The sequence below is a fragment of the Poecilia reticulata genome, linkage group LG15, assembly GCF_000633615.1.
Source record: "Poecilia reticulata strain Guanapo linkage group LG15, Guppy_female_1.0+MT, whole genome shotgun sequence".
Taxonomy (NCBI): Eukaryota; Metazoa; Chordata; class Actinopteri; order Cyprinodontiformes; family Poeciliidae; genus Poecilia; species Poecilia reticulata.
In genome coordinates, this window is record NC_024345.1 from 12,858,066 (window position 1) to 12,872,062 (window position 13,997).

A 13,997-nucleotide genomic window follows, 5' to 3' on the forward strand; every position below is an offset into this window, starting at 1 on the left:
ATAAACCACAACGTGTTAACCGTGAGGTAAAGTTATTTTATTGCAGTGTTATGAGCTACTGCGTATATAACCTTGCAAAAGGAGGAGTTTGCCTAGAGCCACCCGTGATAATATTTGACATTATTTCTGTAACCGTTGATGTTAAGGTAGAAGCCTGCATTGGCTTTGGGACATGACAGGCCCAGTAGGTTTTATTGTTGCTTAAAGTGGGAACAGACGGTTCAAACAGTACACAGCAGGCGCTCATCTGGTATTAAGGTAGCTTTAATCGTCATAATAAACCCAGCATACTGCTTTTCAATAACACTTTTGCTCTACCTTAACTTCCAAAAAATAGAATTGGCGCTTTTACTCTCAGCCTCAATTTCTGTCTGGACAGTTTTTGAATATTTTGTTGTTGCTCATTTTCAACATGCTTCTACTCTGCTGGTAATAGATATGCTCTAGATCTTAGGGTTCCTTTCCAATCTCAAAACCAACATTAAATATCTAAGCACATTCACTTTTATTTTGCTAAAAGGGATATTTTTATCCTGGTGTATATAAATTACACAGGCACTGTCAGTTGCTGTCAACACTGTGGCTTTTTTACGGTGCAAAATATTAATAACATAAAATGAAAACCCACTACTTTCAGTAACAAAATCATTTTGTAACAGAATAAGGAGTCTTTCCGTCTTAATTGCTCATTAATTATTCATGAAGTCGAGACCTTCTGTGAGGGCTGCACAGTGGCGCAGTTGGTAGAGCTGTTGCCTTGCAGCAAGAAGGTTCTGGGTTCGATTCCCGGCCTGGGGTCTTTCTGCATGGAGTTTGCATGTTCTCCCTGTGTATGCGTGGGTTTTCTCCGGGTACTCCGGTTTCCTCCCACAGTCCAAAAACATGACTGTCAGGTTAATTGGCCTCTCCAAATTGCCCCTAGGTATGAGTGTGTGTGTGTGCATGGTTGTGTGTCCTGTGTCTCTGTGTTGCCCTGCGACAGACTGGCGACCTGTCCAGGGTGTACCCCACCTCTCGCCCAAAACGTTGGCTGGAGATGGGCACCAGCACCCCTCCCGACCCCACTGAGGGAAAAAGGGTGCAAGAAAATGGATGGATGGATGGAGACCTTCTGTGGACATGACGGTTTCAGAGAAGTAAAAATAAAACAGGGGAGTGTTGTTATTATGAAACAAAAGCAGAAACATATGCTTGTTGTGATATTTTTCAGTGTTTTCAAAACCTTTGTGAAGACTTAGCACTGTTAGCTTAGTTAGCATAGCAAACTTTAAAAGTAGACTCTTTTTGTATTTCCCTGATGGTAAACATTCCAACTTCATACAAAAATCTTCCAAGATGCCGCCAACATCTCCAAATCCATTATGAACAATGAAAGAAAGAGGTCAAAAGTAAAAAAAAGGGAATAAATAAAACGGCTTCCTGTTTTTAAGCTAGCCTTCTCACTGCTGCTGAAGCTGCTTGTTGCTCCTCTTGTCGACTTTTCTCCTCAGTTAGCTCAACCTAACTTTGAAAACTCTTAATGTTTGCATACAGCACAGAAAAGACAACCCTTTTGTGGAACCATCATCTGCTGTCTAGACCCAGTTGTCTGTGCAGGGCCCCTGGGACTAGGGTGCCTTCTCCATCATCTCCCGGGGTCATTGCAGGAAAAGCTGGAACATCCTAAGTCAGGTTACCAGTTCATCACAGGGCAACATATGTCTTATTTTAGTCCTGGAGTAAACAGACAGCTATGCACACACACACACACACACACACACACACACCCCCACACACACAGACTTACTCATGTAGACAATTTATAGTAACCAGTTAATCTAAGAGTAACTTTTAAAATATGTGTTTAAATATCACTTGGGAATTTTTTATGCATATTTTATCACTTAAATGGGCAACATATCCTTTACCTTGTTAGAGTCAGCGAGAGAATGAATTCCAAAAAGGTCGGGATCAGTCAGTCTGGATCAATGGATGAACAGGTGGCCTCGATTAGATATCAAATTCAAGATCAGCTGCAGTATCACATCTAGTGATGGCAGTAGATCAAACCCGTCTCTACTTAGAGACTTCTTCCTGCTGAAAGAAAGATTCCCCTCCAAACTGTCATCAAACAATGATAAGAAAGCAATCGAGACTACAGCAAGTAATAACGCTAATCGACAACCGAATGTTATTTGTTATTTCTGTTATCTCTCAGATTGGGGACCATGATTCTGCAAAATTTAAACACAAGAAATGACGACTGAAACATAACTCCATGATTTTAATTGGACACTCCTGAGTATAAAGTTATGTCATGATTTGCAGAAAAATACTTTTGATATACTAACTATAGTGCTTTGAAGAACTCTCGATGCCCTATTTTTTGTTTTCATCTCTATTAATTATTTAACCAGAAAACGCAACTCTGACCCTCAGGCTGTGACGGCACCCAAGTTTCTCACAACTCAATAGGTCCCCAGAACATGGCCAATTATTCTAGCTGGAACAGCATCATTTTAGGTCTGGCTGGTAACAGGCACTTTTATTTTTTCATTTTTATTTTTTGTCCTTCAAAGTAACAATAGCCACAATCTTTTTTTTTATTGTCTTCATGTGCAGACTAAAACAACACATTCTGTGGTGCTAAACCCGTTCACAAAACAACAGAATGTGGCTTAAGGTGAGTGAAGCATGTGGGAGTGATTTGCTGTGAAATTGACTTTGTTATTAGCGCAGTGATGGCCGGCAGCGAGATGGAGAGAAAAAAAAAAAAAAACTCCTTTGAGGAAGGGACTGTCAGACATGAACAAACTTCTGTCTCACAGTCGATTGTGCATCATTTCATGTGTTTTAGAGAGCATTTAGACCATTTTATAATTTTATTCATATTTTGCCCAGAGCTAGAATGAGTATGCATGAGAAACAATTCCGAATGAATTATAAGAAGACTGCTTGGAAATCTCACCACTCAAGAGAAAAAGACTAAAGACCTTATTGACATTGCTAATAAACAAAAGAATGAAAGAGAATACTTGATTATAGCTTATTTGAAACAACTGATACTGGGATTGTTCCACTAAAAAGAGGTTTAGTTTGTTCACATAAAAAAAATTTAAAAATTAACTAAACATGAAATTGTTCTTTATATCTGTGAAGTCGCTGTAAATATGCACAAAAAACAAAACAAAACAGGATTAGCAAGGGGCTTATATAGTCTGTGCTTTTTGGCTAAGGGCATCAAATATAGAAAATGTTAAATACTTTCCACAAGCTGATAATCTCATTCCTATACAAACCCAACCACAAATAGCACTCGCTGGAACAGTGAGGAAATTCTCATTGGTACATGTGCCAGTTGGACACCAGTCTTTTTGCCTCCAGACAATGTCAATGTGGGAGAGAAAGTAATCCAATTGGGGGGTGTCAGACAGTGAACATGAAACAAGAAATGAAAGATGGCAGCAAGAGAGGGATTTGTGACTCAAGTCTTATACAAATTAACAAACCTTTTCTGCTCTCGGAGCCAACCTTCCCCCATGAAGAAGTGCACATCGTTCCTGATTTCAAGTCTCTCTTGCCAATTTATCTACTTCTCTCCTTGCTTGAGTAAACTTACTGTCTTTGTGCCTGATGACTTGGTTAGTGGTCTTGAAATAAATTTTGGCACCCCCAGTTTGTATCCTGATTTCTTGTCTACCTCACCTACTGGGTTTTTCCTACTGTTTTTGGGGCGCTAAATGCTTTGAAAGATTACTGGCAGCATTTAATGACCAGTCTGTTTTTGTTATTTTTGAATCATGAATATTGACTTTAATAGGGACAAGTGAAGGCTGCAGTGCTTTAGATATTGTTCTGGGTTATTTTTGTCTAGATCAGTCATTGATGCACTTTTTGCAGTACTTATGGTCGGCCAGCAACAACTTTTAAGTCTCACCATTTAATTAAGGGGAATTACATGGAACCTGAGTTCAGTATTATGAGCCTGTCTCTCACTCAGGTTCACTAGAGTGCCAAAGCCTTGGAAACAGTTTTGTAACCCTTTCCTGACTGGTGGATGTGAGTCATTGTGTTATTTTTGTTTTCTTGAATTTCTTTAACCCGCGGCAGGCTGTGGTGCTTTTTTAAGATTTTCTTCATCTGTTGTATGCTGTCAGCTGAGTTCTGTTCACATGATTTCTTGAGACCACAGGTATGGGTGTGAACATGGCTTGTGAAAATGATGTCAGCTTTTAAAAAAATGTGTTTAACACAATGAAAGCATGACTTAAAAAAAGAGAAATTTCTTATTTTTCAAATGGGGCTTTCCAGATTGGTTTGGATGATTCTTATATGCTTTTTATTTTTATATACTGCTCATTTTTGTCATATGACTTATTAATGGTGTGAAACAAGTAAGCAGATAAAATTATAAAACAAACCACTAGCGACTGTTTATCAACTCAGTCGAGTTTTAAGTACATTTTCAGAGTTAAGTCGACTCACTAGGGTCTTGAAACAAATCCCTGTTCAAACTGAAATGAAACTGAGTCTGAGTTTCAGTTCTGGCTCATTTCATTGGATGTTCTTTTGCTTCCTCGCTTTGAAATGGATACTGGGATGGACAAGAAAGAAAAATATGTATACATATTATAGAAAGTATGTTGTGGACACACTTCCAAGCTGTAGAGGACAAAAAATTATTTTCAAAGCTTTCGACAACAACAAAAAAAACTCCAAATCATCAACTGAATCTGGAAATGATGATCTGTGATCTGAGTCACTGCAGCAGAGCACATATGTAGCTTCAATGGTTCTGTATGACTGAATCATCCATCGTGCATTCAGCACGGGGAAACATCAGAAGAACCTGATCAGCCAATAAGAGGCAGAAACCTGCAGGCTCATCACATTAATCAGGCAAGGCAAAGTGACTTCTATTATTATCTTCCAAAGCACATTGCTTTAATAAGAGACTGAAAAGGTCAGGAAACTAACATAGCAGATAAAATAACTCTTTCATGGCCAGATTTATATTTCCATTCAAGGCAATTATGGTATAATTCTACTGAATTAAATAAAAAAAAGATACAATTTAAAGGTGATCTGAATTCTTTCACACCTTTCTGTCTGAGAAGGTGTGAAAGTTATCGTCTTCTGTGGGTTCCTAGAGAGCCTGCAGCATAAAGTATTGATTCATTAATTATGAATTAATGTTCATAATTATTAGGTGATTTTCATGTAATTTTGTCTTTGCAACATTTTCTGAAATAAAAGTAAAATGTTTAGCATGTGGTTTTGATTTTAATCAGAAATAAACGTTTGACGGCCATCTAAAATCTACCATGAATTTAGAGTTGAAAACACCAGTTATGTAAAATGAAAATGCTCTGACAGCTCTGTGCTTAAAAAATAAAAAGTCGTTTTGTCTAAAACCCACAATAACAGTTATCTCTGCAGGACTGTGAAGTGGAAAAAATGCCATATCTGTCTGCACTGTTATTTTCATAGATGTGTCTGTTTTATTTCTTTTTATAAGTCTGTATCTAAGCAGGTTTTAGGCACATAGTGCCAGAAGTAGGTGGATTTCAAAGATCAGATAACATAGGTGATGACCACAGGTTGCAAGTAAGGTTCTTTCCGATATATGTGTGTGTGTGTGTGTGTGTGTGTGTGTGTCAGAGTTAAGAAGGAATAGACGCAAGGGATTTCACGTGTGTGGGTGTGTGTGTGTCAAGACAGGATGTGGTTTTAACTAAAGTGTATAAGAATTGTGTACAGCTGCACCTCTGGGCTCTGGCCTTCTTGTTTGCCTTTCAGTGACAGAGCCTTGAACGCTTCCAGCCTTCGAAAGAAAACATTTAAAGACAAAGTTCTATCTTTCTCATTTCTTAACAAATTTTTTCTACCCCTTTAAGAATTTCCAAAGCAACTGTTTTAGGTTAAAAATTGACCTTTAAGCAAATCTGTAACCTGTGAAAAAATGTTGACTGAAATGCAAACAATTCCCACAGATCAATTGAAATCATGCCTTCCTTAGACATTAGGATAAACTTTAACACAGATTACTTTATATTTATAACTATAGGGCTTTTATTGTCTTGCTGAGATGGATTTGAAAGTGAAACTGATTTGGAAAGTTTACTTTTTGTTTTCTTTAACCTTTTAGCAAAATTGCTATGATTCGTAAACATAATCAAAGAAATAACAGAAAGGTCAGTCCCAGTAGTTAAAGTAGTTAAATCACACTTAACTCTGACTCCAGCATAATCACCAAACACAAATACACATATGGTACACCTTTCTGTTATTTTTAAAATAACAGAGGAGAGGTGTGAAACTCATTTTCATTTTGGGCCATATCAATATTATGAATGCCGTCAAAGGGTCAGTTGTGGCAGAATGTATTTTTAAAACCCATCAACAAACTGTTAAAATATAAATAAATAGCTGTCTCTGTACTCGACTTTACTCCTTAAAGTTAAATTAAGCCCTAACCCCCCCAAGCTCTGAGTTTCACACGTGAGCTAAAATATTTCACCTATTTCTCTGCAGTTGTTCTTCCATCTGCTGCTCCCATCAGCTGCTGTAAAATAGGAAGGTATAATGCAGACAACACAAAACAGAGTTTCTGCTTCTTCTGTTTTTTTGTTTGTTTTTTTTTTGCTCTGTGAACCCCTGACATTTCTGCACGAGAAATCTGATTGGCTCTTTGAGTTAGAGAGAGTGCAATAAAAAGGGATGTGACAAAAGTAGTGGAAGCAAGCTCAGAGCAAGTTTAACAATTGCTGTGTTTGAGTCAGACACACACACGCGGAGGGAGTTTTCTTTCAAAGCCAAACTGCTTCGGTGGAGTTCAGGGTAGAGCATATGGAGACAAACTATAGAGAAACACTGCAGGCGGACTTTGATGCATTTGATATATCTGAAGAGCTCGGATTTATCCTTGAAGAGCCACTGGTAATATTTCTTGTCATCTTTTCTTTTCTAAAATGGCAGGCATTCAACAAATGCTCTAAGAAGAACGATATTATCCGTTGTGTAGGAGCAGGGTTATTTTTATTAAATTTTGAGGCCAAATATTCCTTCTGTCTCCTCAGCCTAAATGTTTGGTCAGCAGCACATGTAATCCCTGCAGACTGAAACAGATAAGTTTGACTTGGCTTGTGTAACGTTAGGGAAGGTTATTGATTCGATGGAAGCTTGTTGTTTCTAGCCTTAGTTGAATCTTTCACATGACTGTGACTGTGCAGTAATGTACAAAAATAAGGTCATTACAAAAGAAATGATCAAACATCTGTCAGTTTTTTGTTTTAACCTCTGTCTTCTAAGACATTTTAAAGACTGCAGTACTTAACAAACATACTCATGCTGTATGAGATTTTATATATTTTGTCAAATCATAACCACAAAGATTCAATGCATCTTGCTGGGATTTTGCATCAACCAACAACAACAGTGCATAATTGTCACGTGAAAAGAAACCATATATATATATATATATATTTTTTTTTTACATTGAAAAACTTGAAGAATGTGACTTGCACTTATATTTCCCTTTACAGTGACAGCTCTAAAAAATATGTGCATTCAAATATTTTTCAAAAGTCACCATATTGTCAAAAAGAGTTTACCTGTGTATCATTTTGGCACACCTGCAAACCTACCAAGACATGACCATCCAGCTAAACCAACAGGCAAAAATTAATAAATCAGAGAAGCAACCAATAAGTACTATTTACAATTTGTCACAAGCTGTTTAAGGATCAAAGCAAACTTGTACCAAACTGTGCTTTGGTGAGATTGAACTTATTGACCTAACTACAAAAAGGCATTTAAGGTGAAAAACTAATACTGCACATAACCCTGAAGGTACCACACCTTTTGTGGTGGTGACACTAGGCTATGGTGGGTTTAGGCTTTTCTTCTACAGAGAGAGAGATTGTAGAAGAGTCGTTGTGTTGTTGAGGATGTGGAGCCAAACACAGGATGATCATGGAAGGAAAACTTGTTGCAGGCTTCAAAAGACTTGAGACTGAGCTCAGCTTCCAATAGGACTGTAATCATAGCACCACAGCTACAAGATTCAGATCAAAGCATATCAAGCACTAGAATGGCCAAATCAAAGTCCAGGAAACAATCATTTCTTCATAGCTCAGGGTCCAGAGACAGAACAAAGCAAAGCGTCGAACAAGAGGCTGGTTTTTAACACGTTATCTTGCAAAAGAAAAAAGTTGTATTTCCTTCCCAAAGACAAATTAACAGCTTATCTTCTAATAACATCCCTCCTCCCTCGTCTCTTAGTTAGCTGATTTTCTTTTATTTCTCCACAGCAGACGTGAAGTGATGATCTACATGAACATCTTCAACAAATACAATCACAAACAAAGGAAAATCAATGAATAACTCATTTTATTCTTATTATCTTCCAGACTCACCTTCCAGATTATTATCGGGTGTGGTTGGACTTGGCAAATAACCTGACACATCTGATTGAGTCTCGTAAACTGCGAGATGTCGTTCATAAGGTAAGAGCGTGGAAGTCTGTTGCAATAAGAATTAAGAAATTGCACAGTCAGATTCATTTCCATCCCCCTTTCCTCCGCAAGCTCCAGCAAGCAATGAATACAGTGTTTACTGTCACCAAAAAGTAACTACAGGTAAATCTAATCTCCATTCAGATGCCAATTTTGAGTCCCCATCATTTAAGTAACCATCGGGAGCTCCGGCTGGCCCATCTTGCCCTGGGGTTCATCAGTATGGGATATGTATGGCAGGAGGGACAACATGAGCCTGCAAAGGTAAAGCACCACTGCACTCGAGAAAGATAGTGGAAAGGCTATGATTTATTTACTGGTGACACGGGAGGGTAAAGCAAGGCCACCAGCCACACATTTATATCCAAGCTAAAACATCCACAGGGCCTCTTAACGGGATCGCCTTAAGGTAAATGCTGAAGTCGAAACATGAAATTTGGTGATAGTTTTGAAAAATTTACTGTTTCATGCAGTGTGGATTATTGTTTGGACAAATTTTCTTGATGGTGTTTTATTGCAGCTTCTTAAAAAGCCAAAACGTGAACTTTTTTTTTTTCAAAGTGAAAGCATTACAAGTTATAAAGATGAGGATTTCTTCACAAAATAGGTCAGGAATATCAAGAACTGAAATAATGTTGGAAGATAAATACCAAATTTTAATATAGCTCTCTGCGTAAATGTGTAATATTTAAGAGTAAAAGTGAAAACTTCGCTCAAGTCATAGTTAGTGAGAAAAAAGAAAAAAAATCAAAGGAGTCATCAGGGTCAGATTCGTCCTGCTGGAACAACCCAATCTGCTGATTGGATATCTTTTTTATTGATTGGTTGTGAACCAACTGAAAGGAGCTAACTGGGATCCTCAGAAGCATGCTGTTTTGTAAGTTAGCCTTTTGACTGAACTTTAGTATACTGATTTCTTGGCAGATTCTTCCCAAAGCCCTGGCCTGGCCTTACTGGCTCATATCTCGCAGGATCGGCCTTCCACCCATTCTGACCTATGCAGATTCAGTTTTAGCCAACTGGAAATTAAAGGATCCCACAAGGTGAGTAGTATCTTTTTTTTTTTTTTTTTTTTTTACACGTTTGACCTCACATGTGTACACTAGGAACCTTCATTATATTAATCAGGCATGTCCCAACTGGAACTTTTTGTCCCAAACATCAATCAAAGTCAATTAGGACTAGGCATCAGCAGACACCAAGTCACACCTATTCATCTAAGTTATAAAAATAGCAAGACAAAAACTACAGTAAAGGTTTTTATGAAATGAAACCAATAGTATATCTCTCAGCTACACAATACCAGCTGGCTGTAGCAGGCAGAGTAGGTCACATAACACAGATATCAGGAATTCACTTCAGCCTCTCTTTCTCTCTCTCTTTTATTCTCTGTATCTTTCTTTCTCTCTGAATGTCTTTGTAAAAGGCGAGGAAAGAGAGGCAGAAAACCCAGGTTTGATCTGAAAAAGAAATTGCAGGAACTAGGATTTTGCATTTGTAAGCTCAGCACATGCATATAGGCAATGGTTGATAACGATCCTTTAGAAATGTCTTGGCGGGGTTTTGGAGCTGTTACTTGGGATCACGTTGGGACATCCCTACTAGCTTTTGCTCAAATACCAAAAATCTTCCTGAAACAAATGTTCCACTGATGTCTCACTTTTTGTTTTAGGGATATGGAAATTGGGTAAGTATAGAACATTTTCTTGCATCATCCACGTTGCATTTTTGTTTGGTGATCATTTCATGTGGGTTGTTATATCACGATTTTTTTTTAAACAGGAACATGGATTTAATATTTTCCTTTCCTGGAGGGGAGACTTGCAGAGGGTTTTTTATGGTGTCGTTGCTGGTGGAGATGGCTGCCAGCTCAGGCATAACGGTCAGTGGTTTTTTGATCAGACTTCCTTTTTCCCACGTGAGCCGAAAACCATTTGCAGTTGAAATCGGGTATTTTAATACACTGTATTGAAGAACGATAACAATTTTTGTCACTTCTTTGATAATAATTTATTTATTTATTTTTTCATTTTTAGGTTAGTTAGCATTATCAAAATTATTTGCAAAAACCAGAATGTTAGGAGAATTTTGTAGATACTTTTTTTTTATGTTTGGTTCAAATGTTTTAGGTTTACTTCCATGAGCTTCTAACCATAGGTTTCTGGAATTTTGTCCCATTCCTCTTGACAGAACTGGTGTAACAGAGTCAGGTTTGCAGACCATCCTAGGTTTTCTAAAGGTGCTCCAGTCCAGTCACATTATGATGCTGCCAACTCCAAACCTCAGTGTTACAATGTCATTCTCACGTTTGCAAGCTTCTTCCTTTTTCCCCTAAATGTAGCGACAGATCTTGTGGCCAACACTTTACTTTTAGTTTTCATCAAACTTTACTTTTAGTTTTCATCAAACCAATCCTAAAATAAAGGTTGTGGTTTTTTTTTTCACTTTTGCAGTAATGAGTTCTTACTCACTCAATGGCAGACGCTATTTAGACAATGCCGCTCTCTGTCTGACTTTAACCACTGTCTTCACAAGGTCTTTTGTTTTTGTTCTGAGGTTGATACACAACCGTCCTCTAGATTTCTTGGTTCATTTTTTCAGTTTTCCCATGATGTCACAAAAGATATGCGTGTATTTGAGGTTTTGAATCAAAGTACATCCACATATTTGCCTCAGTAAAACTCAAATGTGATAAGATAACAATTGAAACTTTAAAAACAGTTATTACATTACCGTCCGCGTTTTCCAAGATGGTTTAAAGTTATACTTGTTTTAGTGTATCTGACTGAGAAAAGAAGTCAGACTGAGGAAAGAAGAAAAAAAACTGTGGTCTCTATTGTGTTTTTATAAACAGTGTATGTAAAATCTGGTTTCAGTTTCATCTTTTCCCTTCCGTGTTTTATTCTGTTGCAGACTCTGTGTTATTTTCTCTTGTAACTTAGCAGTTCATTTCTGAACTCTCAACTCTAACCAGGGATCCCTGGAGGTGATGCACGCCGTGAAAATTTCCGACCTAATTGGCATACAGAAAGGCCTAATCAAAGTAACACAGTCTCTGAAGAAGATGAAGGAAACATTCCAACTCATGCACAGTAATTTTCAGTTAAAGCTACATCAATATGATTTCCTAATTTAACGGTAAAATCGAGGTTAATTAAAATAACTTGGATTTGTGCTCGATCCAGATCATGTCGAGGCAAACACATTTCATGGAACATTGAGGATTTTTGTCTCAGGGTGAGTTTTTTGCAGCTGTCCCAATGTCCCAACTACCTGAGATATTAATGATTCAGATCTTATTAAATATTTCCTTTTGATCTCATTTACTTCACTTTGTCATTAGAAGAAGAATTTGTGTCGAATAAGCTGGATCTGGACTTTTCAATACTTGTTAGGTGGCGAGATAACCCCATGCTTCCAAGAGGGCTCCTGTACGAAGGCGTTAGCAACGAGCCGGTTTTGCTGTCAGGTGGAAGTGCAGCGCAGAGCTCAGCCATTCAGTGCTTTGATGCTTTGCTATGCATTCAACATGAAGGCGAGACAGGTAAAGAAGCATTTCTATTGACCTTTAACCTGCTTAGATACCCTCCATGAACTACTATTGCCTTTTGTGATGTCAGTAGATAACCCAGGTGAGAAATCTTTCCAGAAGAGGTTGTTATTTTTATTCTGCTTCCTCTCTGTTGTTTTTTTTTTTTTTTCTCATTGATTTGTCCTATCTAGGAGCCTTCCTGACACGCATGAGAGATTACATGCCCCCTGCACATCGGCAGCTGATTGAAACTCTGTCTGTCTGTCCGTCGCTACGAGATTTCATTACGACTTGCTCCGACTCTGACCTCTGCCAGGCCTACAACTCCTGCGTCTCTGCTCTGGTGGATTTACGGAGCTATCATCTCAACACCGTGGCCAAGTATGTCACTGTGCCTGGTAACCGTGCCAGAGCCATGGGCTGCCCTCTCAGAGGAGCGGGTACTGCCCTCAACACCACTGGAACTGGCGGCTCGAATCTCATGGTTTTCCTCAAGACTGTCCGTAACACCACCCAGAAAGCGCTGATCTTAGAAAGACCCACGACAACAAGAGAAACATAAACTGGGATATTTATATTGTCGTCTGCAGGGACGCGTAAAACATTTTTATGAACTGTATTTATGAAAAGTTTACTAAAAGATATGTATGTGCAATTATTTTCAGCAATTTTTAAACGTGACAGTAATATTTGTCAGTTCTTGCTTCAGTAAACTCGTGTTGCAGAACATTAAAGTAAACTGTAATAACTGTACGGTTCTAAAAGAGGAACCAAACAGTTGGACTTCTCTTTTAGCAACCGCAAGCTGAACAGCCGGTTAGGTTGCATTGTGTCGTCACTGTGGAGAAAGAGTGGGGAGACACCAACATTAAAACAGAAATCATTCAGATAAAGCCTTTCAGCTTCCCTGTTTATGCTTGATTTCAGCCGCTGTTATGTTTTTTTTCCAAGCTAACCCACTCCAGCGTACATGAAATAAACCTCAGAAAGAGAGATAATCATTAAGCATTGATTTCAAAGCAATTTTCTGCTAACTTTTCTTAATAAAAACATCAACAGTATTTTTCTGTGATCTGTGGTTAACTTGAAAAAAGTATTTATGATCAAGTGATGGGACAGAGTTAACTTTAAAAGAGTCAAATTTTGCTTTTGCCATTGATTTCTTCCTGTTTGAACTGTGAGACTCGGAGTCGTCTTCTCCCTCATTAATGGATATGTATGCACAGAAGCTTTCAACATTTCACAAATCTTTCAAATTTTTTGTGATGCAAAGAACAGGTCAGAACATATCATTTCAAAGCTTTTTCTATTTTACATGATGCATATGTCTTGCAACACCCAATGTCTCAAATCCAGCTGAAGAAAAATGACCTCAGATGCTGATATTCTGTTGGGGATGTGCTGTGTTGCTTTTATATCAAGTATTCCTATTTTAATTATGGTTGAATTTGTTATTTTTTTTCCCCATCAGACTGTAGGACATTCTCTTACTTTCATAAGGGGGAATTTTAGCTTGGCTGATTTTTCTCTGAAGAATAAAATTCTGTTTTTTAACCCAACTTACTTATCTCTTTGTACCTTCTATTGGCTGATACCTTTTTGCAATATTTTTGATCCTTTGTAACTTTTGTTAGCAAGTTGTACTCAGATATCTGCACCTTGTTTCATATTAAACAGATCCACATGATTCCAGGGTTAAGCTCATGATGGGGGAAATCTTCAACAAGGTCCTTGTTTTAGAGTTTACACATAGTCAACCGGGTTATTACGGCTTTTTATTGATCATCATTTTTTTGGTTGTTAATTTTTCACTGGATTATTGTCACATTAAAATGTCTGCTGTACGTTTTTCTTTTAGTGGGATTTTACTTAAAGTAGAAAGAAATAACAGTGTGTTTCTTGAAAAGTGAAATAAATCCTTTGAGAGATGGAGACTAGCAAACTAGGAAAACTAAAACGTATTGTGTTTG

The 13,997-nt window shown here is 37.8% G+C and overlaps 1 protein-coding gene across 1 annotated transcript; it reads left to right on the forward strand.

The window, feature by feature from the left end:
• The first annotated feature begins 6,744 nt into the window (after window positions 1-6,744).
• Window positions 6,745-13,586, forward strand: LOC103476765 (indoleamine 2,3-dioxygenase 2-like). Its single transcript, XM_008429325.2, has 10 exons — window positions 6,745-6,918; window positions 8,391-8,486; window positions 8,640-8,759; window positions 9,420-9,538; window positions 10,168-10,182; window positions 10,278-10,377; window positions 11,470-11,587; window positions 11,681-11,732; window positions 11,891-12,039; window positions 12,219-13,586. Exons 1-10 carry the CDS (start codon window positions 6,829-6,831, stop codon window positions 12,587-12,589), a joined length of 1,230 nt encoding a protein of 409 aa, XP_008427547.1. The 5' UTR covers window positions 6,745-6,828; the 3' UTR covers window positions 12,590-13,586.
• Window positions 13,587-13,997: the final 411 nt, after the last annotated feature.